Source organism: Natator depressus, chromosome 7 (genome assembly GCF_965152275.1).
Source record: "Natator depressus isolate rNatDep1 chromosome 7, rNatDep2.hap1, whole genome shotgun sequence".
Lineage (NCBI taxonomy): Eukaryota > Metazoa > Chordata > Testudines > Cheloniidae > Natator > Natator depressus.
In genome coordinates this window covers 80,545,126-80,559,318 of record NC_134240.1, presented here as the reverse complement: position 1 = coordinate 80,559,318, position 14,193 = coordinate 80,545,126, and the positions used below count along the sequence as shown (strand labels likewise).

Genomic DNA, 14,193 nt, shown 5'->3' with positions numbered 1-14,193 from the left:
TTAGGGCCTCCTTCCTTCCTGGGCTGGGGACTTGGTTTAATAGGCCCTTGGATTTGGACCTGGTGAGAATAAACCTGGCTAGCCCAGCTGGAGCCAGGCAGGTCAATATTCCCCAGTTAATAGTTTCCCCATTGTTTCCTTGGGTATCTTTGATACTTTCTCTGACAGTACGGTACCTTATCTTTGCTGCTGTTTCCCCTCTTACAGCCTTCTTTGATTTGACTCCTTGCAACCAGGCAGGGTATCAAGCATATGAACTAAGGTACACATGATGTTCATAAAAAAATTTCCTTTTCTCCCTCATTTGCCACAGAAATAAAGGGGACACTTTCCATTATCATGCAGTGTAAGATGTTTGAGACTGCTTCCCTGAAATCAACACTCAAGGTTTCGAAGCAAGGACAGCTAGAGAGATCTTTAGCCTAGAAGGGGACTTTTCTTAACTACTTATGCTGGGAAGAAGATTATGAAGTGGGAGTCAAAAAAACTAATAATTTTGGGAATCATTAGGAAAGGGATAGATAAGACAGGAAATATATTGCCTCTATATAAATCCATGGTACGCCCACATCTTGAATACTGTGTGCTGATCTGGTCTCTCCATTTCAAAAAATATATATTAGAATTGGAAAAGGTACATAAAAGGGCAACAAAAATGATTAGGGGTATAGAACGGCTTCCATATGAGGAGAGATTAATAAGACTGGGACTTTTCAGCTTGGAAAAGAGATGACTAAGGGGGAATATGATAGACGTCTATAAAATCATGACACGTGTGGAGAAAGTAAATAAGGAATTGTTATTTACGCCTTCACATAACAGAAGAACTAGGGGTCATCAAATGGAATTAATAGGCAGCAGATATAAAATAAACAAAATGAAGTATTTCTTCACACAAGGCACAGTCAACCTGTGAAACCCTTTGCCACAGGATTTTGTGAAGGCCAAGACTATAACAGGGTTAAAAAAAGAACTAGCTAAGTTCATGGAGGATAGGTCCATCAATGGCTATTAGCCAGGATGGGCAGGGATGCAAAACCATGCTCTGAAGTGTTCCTAACCCCTGTTTGCCAGAGCCTGGGAATGGGTGATGGAATGGATCACTTGATTATCTGTTCTATTCATTCCCTCTGAAGCACCTGGCATTGGCCACTATGAGAAAACAGGCTACTGGGCTAGATGGACCACGGGTCTGACCCAGTATGGCCATTTTTATGTCTGAAGTCCTTTCTTACAGGTTTGGTGTTTGTAAGACATGCTTTTATTTCGTAGGCAGAGTTTTCTAGAGCTTCCCTAAACAATATGAAATCTAGTCAATTAAAAAAAAAGTATTTGAATGTAGTTTGAGATACTACACTGAGTCCCTGACATATTTTATGTCTTCACCCCGCTGTCCTGTGTCTGCTTTTCAAATGTATTTTTCTCTCCCCTTTTGCTGCGGGCGGACTATGCACAAATAACCTGAAAAACTAACCACACCCCCCCAGCCTGTTATCAACTCCACCCATTGAAACTGCTCTCCTCTGTAACACCAGCAGCAAGGAGCGGTGACAGTGCCACAAGCCCAGCTGCACTACAGACGAGCTGGCGGCAGCAGCGTGAAGCTGGGCGGGGACAGAGCAGACGCGCTGTAATGCCGGTCTGGACTGCCTCCGGCACGGCGGAGTGGCCCTTGAAAGTCACATGGCACTTTCAAAAACGTTCGCCGGGCTGCTGCTCGTTCTACGGAAGCCCGGCAGGCCGGCCCGGGAATAACACTGTACTCCCTCCCCCGTCCGACGCACTCGGGACAAAGAGCCACAGCCTGCTACCTGGCAGCGACGCTCCCTCCCCCCAACGTGCCCTGCGCGAGCCGCTCGCTGCGCTGGCCGGCCTTCCATTGGCTGAGCGCCGCTCGCGCCCGCCGTCCCCCCACCAGCCTGCACCACGCGGGCAGGTACTTCTGTCCCGCCCCTGAGCTAAGCGCGGCGTTACAGAACCTGCTCGACTCTTCCAGGCTGGCGGGACTTTAATTCATAGGCGGTAGCGCCTCCGTCACCGCGCTCACTCCGCTGGTGCGGCCCTCTCCGCCCGGTATCGGGTCTCTTGGCTTCCACCGTCGCTATGGAGCTGGGGCGGGAAGAGCAGCGGGTGCTGGAGGAGCTGGTGGAGAAAAGCGCCTGTGAGGAGCTGGCCCCGGCGGAGAGGTACCGCCCGGGGGAGGGATCCGCCACAGCGCGCGTTGTTCGAAGTAGGAACGGGGCTCAGGGCCAGCCGCCTTCTCAGCCTCCCCGGCCCGCTCCGCCCTCTCGCTGCGGGGCCCGAGCCCCCCTTACCGGCCCCTCGCTTCGGGGGATCCCGGCGCCGTGTGCCCAGTTCCCCTACCCCGGGGGGCCGGTCCCGCGCCGGGGGCTGTTAGTCCGAGCCCGCGGAACGGCTCGGAAAGCAGCGGCAATTGTAGCCCGAGGTGTTTCACTGTGGCTGGTGGCCAACAGGTAGTTCTCTGGTAGGAACTAGGGCGTATTGTGTCCCGGAACCAGCTTCCAGGCTGCGTCTCTGTACTGAGGATAAGGGTGGCTGCGAGCCACACGGCAGAGCTCCCCGGTCTGTCTTTGGGGTGGGTGGGAAGGCGTCTCTTTCAAACAAAAGAAAAACGTCCTTAGAACAAATTGAATTTGGAGTTTCTAGACCAGCGGTTCTCAAACTGCATTGCAGTGCAACCCCCTTTCTGAGGACAAAAATTACTACATGACCCAGGAGGGGGGACCAAAGTTGGAGCCGACCACCTGGGGGGCAGGAGGGGGCAAAGCCTCAACGCTACTGCTCTGAGTGGGGGGTCCAAAGCTGAAGCCCAAGGGCTTTAGCTTCAGGTAGAGGGCTTGTAAAGTGAGCCCTGCCGCTGCCTAATGCTGAAGCGCTTGGGCTCTGGCTTCAGGCCCAGCCTGGCGAGTCTAAGCCAGCCCTGGTGACCCCATTAAAATGGGTTTGTGACTGTACCCAACCCATAGTTTGAGAACTGCTGTTCTAGAACAGTGCATTGTTGATGTAGGCTCCAGAGCTCCTTCGCTGACTATTTTCAACCAGATTTCCTAGAAAAACTCTACCTTGGGATGACACATGGCAGAGGAATGAAAACTTGTTTTACGTTAGGAAGCTTGCTTCAGACTTAAATATGGAGTGGCTGTGACCTCCAAACACCACTGTGTATTTGGTTGCATTAATGTAACTGTTTCTTAAGTTTTCAGAAGAGAGCAGTTGACTTAAGTGACACAACACTCAGCAAAGGTTTGAACAACAGATACCGTATCTTAAGAATCAATGTAGTACAGAAAAATGAAGATGATCCTGAGAAACACCTGACAATTACGGCTTCTCAATCACTTGAAGATACAGAACTGTGTATTCTAAGGAATGACTGGTAATTGATATGTAAACATAAATATTTTCTGTGAGGGGATATGGTGTTCTATTATGAACTAAGTTCTCTGCATGCTCTCTTCTGGGTGGGGTTTTTATAGGGCTGTCAAGTGATCAAAAAATTAATCGCACGATTATACAATAATAGAATACCATTTATTTAAATATTTTTGGATGTTTTCTACATTTTCAAATATATTTCAATTACAGCACAGAATACAAAGTGTATAGTGCTAATTTTATATTTATTTTTTATTACAATTTTTAGCACTGTAAAACAGCAAAAGAAATAGTATTTTTCAGTTCACCTCATACAATACAATATGATGTGATTTGGAATATCAGAGACTTGGTGGGATAACTCACCTGACTGGAGTACTGTCATGGATGGATATAAACTGTTCAGGAAGGACAGGCAGGGCAGAAAAGGTGGGGGAGTTGCCTTGTATGTAAGAGAGCAGTATGACTGCTCAAGCTCCGGTATGAAACTGCAGAAAAACCTGAGAGTCTCTGGATTAAGTTTAGACGTTTGAGCAACAAGGGTGATGTCATGGTGGGAGTCTGATATAGCCACCAGACCAGGGGGATGAGGTAGACGTGGCTTTCTTCTGGCAAATAATGGACGTTTCTAGCTCTCATGCCCTGGTTCTCATGGGAGACTTCAATCACCCTGATATCTGCAGGGAGAGCAATACAGCAGTTCACAGAGAATCCAAGAAGTTTTTGGAAAGTGTAGGGGACAATTTCCTGGTGCAAGTGCTGGAGGAACCAACTAGGGGCAGAGCTCTTCTTGACCTGCTGCTCACAAACCGGGAAGAATTAGTAGGGGAAGCAAAAGTGGAGGGGAACCTGAGAGGCAGTGACCGTAAGATGGTCGAGTTCAGGATCTGACACAAGGAAGAAAGGAGAACAGCAGAATATGGACCCTGGACTTCAGAAAAGCAGACTTTGACAACCTCAGGGATCTGATGGGCAGGATCCCCTGGGAGAATAACATGAGGGGAAAAAGAGTCCAGGCGAGCTGGCTGTATTTTAAAGAATCCTTATTGAGGTTACAGGAACAAACCATCCTGATATGTAGAAAGAACAGTAAATATGGCAGGTGACAGCTTGGCTTAACAGTGAAATCCTTGCTCATCTTAAACACAAAAAAGAAGCTTACAAGAAGTGGAAGATGGAACAAATGACCAGGGAAGAGTATTTAAATATTGCTCAGGCATGCAGGAGTGAAATCAGGAAGGCCAAATCGCACCTGGAGTTGCAGCTAGCAAGAGATGTTAAGAGTAACAAGAAGGGTTTCTTCAGGTATGTTAGCAACAAGAAGAAAGTCAAGGAAAGTGTGGGCCCCTTACTGAATGAGGGAGGCAACCTAGTGACAGAGGATGTAGAAAAAGCTAATGTACTCAATGCTTTTTTTTGGCCTCTGTCTTCATGAACAAGGTCAGCTCCCAGACTACTGCACGGGGCAGCACAGCATGGGGAGGAGGTGACCATCCCTCTGTGGAGAAAGAAGTGGTTCGGGACTATTTAGAAAAGCTGGACGAGCACAAGTCCATGGGGCCGGATGCGCTGCATCCGAGAGTGCTAAAGGAGTTGGCGGATGTGATTGCAGAGCCATTGGCCATTATCTTTGAAAACCCATGGTGATTGGGGGAGGTCCCAGACGACTGGAAAAAGGCTAATGTGGTGCCCATCTTTAAATAAAAAGGGAAAGAGGAGGATCCAGGGAACTACAAGCCAGTCAGCCTCACCTCAGTCCCCGGAAAAATCATGGAGCAGGTCCTCAAGGAATCAATTCTGATGCACTTAGAGGAGAGGAAGGTGATCAGGAACAGTCAGCATGGATTCACCAAGGGCAAGTCATGCCTGACGAATCTAATTGCCTTCTATGATGAGATAACTGGCTCTGTGGATGAGGGGAAAGCAGTGAACGTGTTCTTCCCTGACTTTAGCAAAGCTTTTGACACGGTCTCCCACAGCGTTCTTGCCCGCAAGTTAAAGAAGTATGGGCTGGATGAATGGACGATAAGGTGGATAGAAAGTTGGCTAGATTGTCGGGCTCAACAGGTAGTGATCAATGGCTCCATGTCTAGTTGGCAGCTGGTATCAAGCGGAGTGCCCCAAGGTTCGGTCCTCGGGCCGGTTTTGTTCAATATCTTCATTAATGATCTGGAGGATGGTGTGGACTACCCTCAGCAAGTTTGCAGATGACACTAAACTGGGAGGAGAGGTAGGTATGCTGGAGGGTAGGGATAGGATACAGAGTGACCCAGACAAATTAGAGGATTGGGCCAAAAGAAATCTGATGAGGTTCAACAAGGACAAGTGCAGAGTCTTGCACTTAGGACGGAAGAATCCCATGCACCGCTACAGATTAGGGACCGAATGGCTAGGCAGCTGTCCTGCAGAAAAGGACCTAGTGGACGAGAAGCTGGATATGAGTCAACAGTGTGCCCTTGTTGCCAAGAAGGCTAATGGCATTTTGGGGTGTATAAGTAGGGGCATTGCCAGCAGATCGAGGGATATGATCGTTCCCCTCTATTCAACATCGGTGAGGCCTCATCTGGAGTACTGTGTCCGGTTGTGGGCCCCACGCTACAAGAAGGATGTAGAAAAATTAGAAAGCGTCCAGCGGAGGGCAACCTAAATGATTAGGGATCTGGAACACATGACTTAAGAGGAGAGGCTGAGGGAACTGGGAATGTATAGTCTGCAGAAGAGAAGAATGAGGGGGGATTTGATAGCTGCTTTCAACTACCGGAAAGGGGGTTCCAAAGAGGATGGATCTAGACTGTTCTCAGTGGTAGCAGATGACAGCACAAGGAGTAATTGTCTCAAGTTGCAGTGGGGGAGGTTTAGGTTGGATATTAGAAAACTTTTTCACTAGGAGGGTGGTGAAGCACTGGAATGCGTACCTAGGGAGGTGGTGGAATCTCCTTCCTTAGAAGTTTTTAAGGTCAGGCTTGACAAAGCCCTGGCTGGGGATTGGTCCTGCTTTGAGCTGGGGATTGGACTAGATGACCTCCTGAGGTCCCTTCCAATCCTGATATTCTATGAATACTGTAGTGCAATCTCTTTATCATGAAAGATGAACTTAGAAATGTAAAATTATGTACAAAAAATAACTGCATTCAAAAATAAATGTAAAACTTTAGCGCCTACGCAGTCATACTTCTTGTTCAGCCAATTACTCAGACAAACAAGTTTGTTTACATTTGTAGGAGATAATGCTGCCCGCTTCTTGCTTACAGTGTCATCTGAAAGTGAGAATGGGCCTTCGCGTGCCACTTTTGTAGCCGGCGTTTCAAGGTATTTACATGCCAGATATGCTAAATGTGCATATACCCCTTCATGCTTCAACCACCAATCCAGAGGACTTGCTTCCATGCTGATGATACTCGTTAAAAATATAATGCGTTAATTCCTTGGGGGAGAATTGTATGTCTCCTGCTCTGTTTTACCTGTCTTTTGCCAATATTTCATGTTATAGGAGTCTCGGACCCAGCACATGTTGGTCATTTTAAGAACGCTTTCACTGCAGATTTGACAAAACGCAAAGCGGGTACCAGTGTGAGATTTCTAAAAATAGGTAGAGTATTCAACCCAAGGATTAAGACTCTGAAGTGCCTTCCAAAATTTGAGGGATGAGGTGTGGCACATACTTTCAGAAATCTTAAGAGCCACGCTCCGAAGCGGAAACTACGGAACCTGAACCACCAAAGAAGAAAATCAACCTGCTGGTGACATCTGACTCAGATTATGAAAATAAACATGCGTTGGTCCGTACTGCTTTGGATCGTTATCGAACAGAACCTGTGAATCTTTAGCGCATCTGGCATGTAAATATCTTGCGATGCCAGCTACAACAGTGCCATGCGAATACATGTTCTCACTTTCAGATAACATTGTAAGCAAGAAGCGGGCAGTATATCTCCTGCAAATGTAAACAAACTTGTTTGTCTGAGCAATTGGCTGAACAAGAAGTAGGACTGTGTGGACTTGTAGGCGCTAAAGTTTTACATTGTTTTATTTTTGAATGCAGTTATGTTTTGTACATAATTCTAAATTTGTAAGTTCATCTTTCATGATAAAGAGATTGCACTACAGTGCAGTATAAGGTGAACTACAAAATACTATTTTACCATTTTTATATTTTTATTTCAAACATTTTCACCGTAAAGTGAGCACTGTACACTTTGTATTCAGTATTGTGATTGAAATGAATATACTTGAAAATGTACAAAAACTTCCAAAAATATTTAATCAATTTCAATTGGTATTCTATTTAATAGCGCAATTAAAATGGCGATTAACAGCAATTTTTTGTTAATCACATGACTTAACAGCGATTAATCGACAGCCCTAGTTTTTTACTATCTTAAAGATGAAAACAAAATTCAGAATATATTATCTTAATACAATTAATATAATATCAACTCAATATATGACTTAATATGGTATCAACATGTTACTGTCTTTTATTAATCTTGAGAGCAGCTGGTATCAAATGTCAATTATATTGTTTTCTAGTCTTCACATCATTTTGTCATGGCTTAATACTCTAACAAACATGCAAAATGGTGAAACTGTAAATGTGTAGTTTTATGTGCTAATTGCAGCAGTTAGTGCTGTTCCCAGGTTTGTGCTAATTGAACTGATGACATAGCCTCCAGGAACACTGATTCTGTAAAGTATGTAGGTTGCACATTTCTCAAGATATACAGTCTCAGTAAGAATAACCGTGTTATAAACTGAGTTTCGTTTCAGATCACTAAATTTGAGAGTAGCTGTTTAGGGGAAAATACAGCGGAACTAGTTTAATGCAGAATCCCTATCCCCTGGATTTCATGGGCTCAGTTTTTGGGAGCTCTACTCCAGATGCTAAAGTTGGCAAACTTCAGTTATATGAAGATAGGGCAATGCCAAAAAGCAATCACTTAAAATAAGTTAAAGACAGGCTTTCAAGAAGAGGATAGCTTGTGGTAGAGAATTAAAATCTTGGTTGGGATGGGACACTTTCATAGCGTGATTGCTTTTATAAGGGGCACTGGCAAGTAATTGTTCTCAGTTGTTGTATTACATTGGATAATCTGGTAGAACGTCTTCCTGATTCTGTTCTATTCTGAAGTCACTACTGCAGTTCTTCTTAAAAATTTATCTTAGATTCTGCTTACAAATGAGGCTATATAGAACTGATAAATATCTTGCAGAATTCTATTTGACGTTACTGTAAATGAGTAGAAAGTCAGTTCTGTACAAAGTCCATGATCATGTACAAGATCTGAGTGCAAAATATACTGGATTAGTTTGTGAGACTGCTCTTGATGGGGTTTGAAATATTTGAGTACATGTGTGTTGTCTGTAACATAGACATTTGTGCAATTTTTTTTTTTTTTTTGAAATACGCTTTCTCTCAAATATTAAAAGATACTGTTTCTGTAACAGTCAGTGAAAATCATGCTTGTTTTACTAGTGTAAATTGCTTTTTATTTAATTTGTTTTCAGTGGTTTCTCCAGGCTGACTTTTTGAAAAATTGGATGGTTTACTCTGATTTTGGAATATGAACTTCATTTCTAAGATATCCTTATGTCTTGCAAATGGTTATTGCAATTTATAATTACTTTATAGGTATTCTGTTCCAGTAGTTCCAGGAGACATCATTCACTTAGAAGGAGATTGTCATTCTGGTACCTGGATAATAAATAGAGACTCTGGATATCTAATTCTGTACCCAGACTTGCTGCTTTCTGGCACTACAGTATCAAATAGTATTCGATGTATGAGAAAAGCAGTACTGAGTGAAAAGTTCAGGGTGAGTACGGAAACCATGGAATATAAAACATCCTAAGGGTATGTCTACACTACAGAATAAGGTCGAATTTATAGAAGTCGGTTTTTTAGAAATCGGTTTTATATATTCGAGTGTGTGTGTCCCCACAGAAAATGCTCTAAGTGCATTAACTCGGCGGAGTGCTTCCACAGTACCGAGGCTAGAGTTGACTTCCAGAGCGTTGCACTGTGGATAGCTATCCCACAGTTCCCGCAGTCTCCGCTGCCCATTGGAATTCTGGGTTGAGATCCCAATGCCTGATGGGGCTAAAACATTGTCGCGGGGGGTTCTGGGTACATATCGTCAGGCCCCCCTTCCCTCCCTTCCTCCATGAAAGCAAGGGCAGACAATCGTTTCGCGCCTTTTTTTCCTGAGTTACCTGTGCAGACGCCATACCACGGAAAGCCTGGAGCCCGCTCAGGTAACCGTCACCGTATGTCTCCTGGGTGCTGGCAGACGCGGTACGGCATTGCTACACAGTAGCAGCAACCCATTGCCTTCTGGCAGCAGACTGTACAATACGACTGGTAGCCGTCCTCGTCGTGTCCGAGGTGCTCCTGGCCATGTTGGCTGGGAGCGCCTGGGCAGACATGGGCGCAGGGACTAAATTTGGAGTGACTTGACCAGGTCATTCTCTTTAGTCCTGCAGTCAGTGCTATTGAACCGTCTTATGGTGAGCAGGCAGGCAATACGGATTGCTAGCAGTCGTACTGTACCATCTTCTGCCGGGCAGGCAAGAGATGACGATGGCTAGCAGTCGTACTGTACCATCTTCTGCCGAGCAGCCATGAGATGTGGATGGCATGCAGTCCTTCTGCACCGTCTGCTGCCAGCCAAAGATGTAAAAGATAGATGGAGTGGATCAAAACAAGAAATAGACCAGATTTGTTTTGTACTCATTTGCTTCCTCCCCTCCCCTGTCTAGGGGACTCATTCCTCTAGGTCACACTGCAGTCACTCACAGAGAAGGTGCAGCGAGGTAAATCTAGCCATGTATCAATCGGAGGCCAGGCTAACCTCCTTGTTCCAATAAGAACAATAACTTAGATGCACCATTTCTTATTGGAACCCTCTGTGAAGTCCTGCCTGAAATACTCCTTGATGTAAAGCCACCCCCTTTGTTGATTTTAGCTCCCTGAAGCCAGCCCTGTAAGCCGTGACCTCAGTCGCCCCTCCCTGCGTCAGAGCAACAGCAAACAACCGTGCATCTGAGTTGAGAGTGCTGTCCAGAGCGGTCAAAATGGAGCACTCCGGGATAGCTCCCGGAGGCCAATACTGTCGAGTTGTGTCCACAGTACCCCAAATTCGAGCCGGCAAGGCCGATTTAAGCGCTAATCCACTTGTCAGGGGTGGAGTAAGGAAATCGATTTTAAGAGCCCTTTAAGTCGAAATAAAGGGCTTCATCGTGTGGACGGGTGCAGGTTTACATCGATTTAATGCTGCTAAATTCGACCTAAAGTCCTAGTGTAGACCAGGGCTAAAACTGGTGACAAATCACTTAAAAAAAAAAAAAAAAAAGTCCATGCTTTGGAGCAGGGACATGAAAATTGGCAGATAGTGGCGTTTGTCTGGGTTGTGCCTTTTGCCATCCATGTGAAAATCTACTGAAATTTGGCCAAGTTATAAGCCTTTGAAAAAAATCTTAGTTTGCACATTATCGGAGACTTTGTGGAGCTTTGCAACCAAGTTCACTGGAAAATTCCTTGTGTACTGAGTATAGGGCTGAGCAGGACTTTACCTGTAATTGCAGCTTTGGGCTGCTGCAAGCCAGGGTTGGATCCAGGCGCGGGAACTAAAAGCAGGGAGAATCTTCCTGTTCTCTCCCTATTACCTCCTAGGCAGCATGGGTGAGGAAGCAGCCTGATTTGAATGCAGAGGGGTGGGGAGAATTCACGGTCCCATTCCAGTGGACTGAGGAGAGGCTGGTGCTGGAATGAGCCCGCTGCCTCCTGCGTGGGGGAGGGGTGTGCTTGTTGTGATTTTTTTATTTTATTTTCCCCTTGTAGAGTTGTGAGTCCAGTTCACGGCAGATGCTGATTGGTACAATCCTTCATGAAACTTTCCAGCAAGGAGTAACAAATAACTTTGCACAAGAAAAACTACAAGAACTTGCCTTCAGAATTGTCCATGGACCAAAGTATCTAAAAGAAATGTAAGTGACATTGCAGATATGTGTGTCTAGATTTGAAGGATGGAAGAAGATAATAATTCTGTCTTCCAGGTGACGTGTCTGTGGTGCAGTAACTCTTTTAAAGTACAGGATATTCAGAAGCAGGATTATTAATTCAAGAATATTCCACCAAAATAATCTTTGTGTTTGTAGAAAGTATTCATGGTTTTTATAAAGACACTTCCTTGTCTGAGAGTAAAATATTTTATTTAAATTGAATTCAGCAACTGAATAAGATGTACAAAACCATAGCCACTCAGGGGAGAAGTGAGGAAAATTATTCTTTTGGCAGGGTGGGCAAGTGGATTTTTTTTGGCCTTGGCTATTAGATTGTCACAAGTTTTGCAAACCTGTGCTAAACGTGACACAAATAATTTAAAAAAATACTGTGGTGATCCCTAGAAAATTCTCAACTGACAAAGCAGTGAGGCCTCTAATTTTTTTAGATTACTAATCTAATTATTTTATACCACTCATCTTAGATTCTAACTAGAAACACTAACAGTTACAGAAATCTGTCTCTTCAATTCCCAAACTCCCATTTTGTATTTGTGGCCAAAAGCGACAAAAGACTCTACATTTTGATCTGAAGGCCATCAGATTTGTGATGATGCTAATCTCAAGACTTTGATTAACTTTGCTACAAAGTCCATCAATTATGAATAAGGCTCTGTGTTTGTTACAGAGGTCATGGAAGTCATGGATTCTGTGACTTTCTCTGACTTCTGCAGCAGCCCTGTGCATCAGGCCCAGGAGCTGCCTGAGCAGCTTGGGCAGTCCCCTGGGTCAGTCGCACTGGCTGCTGCTAGAGCAGTCTCTGTGGGCCCCCCCCCCCCCCGTGCGCCCCCCTCCGTACCCCAGCAGCAGGAGTTTGGGTGTTGGGGGCTCCCCTACTACCACATGCTGCCTCTGCTGGCAGCCAGGTACCACGCCCACAGCTCCCGCTGGCTGTGGTTCCGAGCCAATGGGAGCTGCAGAACTGGGGTTTGGGGTAGAGTGGAGGCAGCACATGGAGCTCTAGAGTGCTGGGGCCACTGCTTCCTTGGAGCTGGGTAAGGAGCCTGCCTCAGCCCCACCAACCCTCCCAGCACCTGCAGCACCCCCCAACCACCTGCGCCTCCCTTCCCAGCACCCGCGGTGCTTTCCCGGGCTGCGCCCCCATCCGCAGCACCTGTGACCGCGACTTGCCCAGAGCACCTATGACCCCTCCCCAGCATGTGTGGCACACACCAAATCCCCTCTCCCCCAGTTTTAGTCAGGGGTATTTTTAGTAAAAGTCATGGACAGGTGTCAAAGTCAGATTCAGGACTCACATAATTTGTCAGACCACTCTGTTTATTAGCAAAGCGCTTTGCCAATGCACCCAGATATAAGTGAGCCCCCTGCAAAAGCTCAACCTAACTTACTTATACAGAAGCCAAAGCCAATTTAACATAGGAGACAAAAAGAAGCAGAAACTGACAAATATACATACATATCTTATTTGCATACTAACATTTACCAATCTCCTAGCTCAGTAGGAGCTCTGAGTTAATTAGTTTGAGGACCCATTGTCTCTCACACCTTAATGTTTCTCTTCCTGACAACTATATTTCAACAAACTCTTCAAGCAGCATTTCTTTAATGAATTATAATTTCAATATAATTCATTCTACTTTCACACAGGTTACAGGCCTGTGAATTTTTATTTACTGCCCATGACCTATCCATGACTTTTCTTAAAAATACCTGTGACTAAAACGTAGCCCTAATTGTGAACTTGAGTTGTGCAGAAAGTACTTTGTAAATCACAGGCTGCAAGAAAAGTTTCAGTGGTCACTTGTCCATGGACAGTTAGAAGTTCAAATGTACTGAACTGATAAGAAATATATTTGTCCCAACTCTCAGATTGGGGCCTTATTCTCCCGTGTGAGTTAACCATAGCAGCAATATTTCATTTTATCTGAAGGTATTTTTTGTTTTCTACTTGCTCTGTTGGCAGCTATTGTGGCAGGTTTCTTGATTGTTAATTTTTTTTTGTATTTTCCTTCAGTTCTTTTAGTGTCTAATTTTGTCATCGCTTTAAAATAAACTAAAATGCCACTCCTATCGCTCTGAGCTTGAATTAAAATTGAGACCATGTAATTCAATTTAAGTAATTCTAATGCATAAATAAACTTAAGGATAATGGCTGTCAGGTTTGAAATCTAGACCTGATAATACAGAATACAACTAATCTAGTCCTTAGTTGGTGCTGCCTAACATTATAGGGAAGTATCCTGTGCCTGTGTTCACATAAATGTTCATAGTCCCCTTTGAAGCCTTTTCTTTTGTTTTTAACTGAGGCTAATATTTTGTAAACTACTTCAGAGTGCACAAATATTTGTGTGTAAATCTTTCAGCAGAGACCTAAGTAATTTTTTTTTTATAGCGGTTTATAACTAATTGTCTCAGATGCTCCATTATTGCACACTCTTAACTTCACATAGTGAGCAATCCCACAATGCAGAAAGTTTAAACACTTGTGTAAGTCTTTGAAGGATGGAGGCCCCAGTAAACGAGATTGCATATTCAGTTTTGAGTCTATTCTCCTTCACCCTATATTATTCCTTATTTTCTACGTAGTACTTAACATGTATGGGTTCACTTGTACAGGTACTACTTAAATCTGAAACAAGAAGAAATCATGCAAGAGATAGAAGAATATCTTCCATCAATTTCTAAATGGGCAGAAGACTTCATGCACAAACCTAGTCAAGCTAACCACAACAAAATGCAGATAAAACTGTAAGAAACCATTACTTGCACATTTAAAAA

General features: G+C 44.5%; 1 protein-coding gene across 2 annotated transcripts in view; it reads left to right on the top strand.

Annotated features, from left to right (window-relative positions):
• Nucleotides 1-1,892: 1,892 nt before the first annotated feature.
• Nucleotides 1,893-14,193, top strand: part of DNA2 (DNA replication helicase/nuclease 2) — a 36,424-nt gene continuing 24,123 nt past the window's right edge. For both annotated transcript variants that reach the window (XM_074958892.1, XM_074958891.1), the window contains exons 1-5: nt 1,893-2,186; nt 3,218-3,397; nt 9,026-9,209; nt 11,234-11,379; nt 14,032-14,163. In XM_074958892.1, coding sequence (XP_074814993.1) covers nt 2,104-2,186; nt 3,218-3,397; nt 9,026-9,209; nt 11,234-11,379; nt 14,032-14,163 — 725 coding nt within the window. In that variant the 5' untranslated portion in view covers nt 1,893-2,103. The remainder of the gene's footprint in view (nt 2,187-3,217; nt 3,398-9,025; nt 9,210-11,233; nt 11,380-14,031; nt 14,164-14,193) is intronic.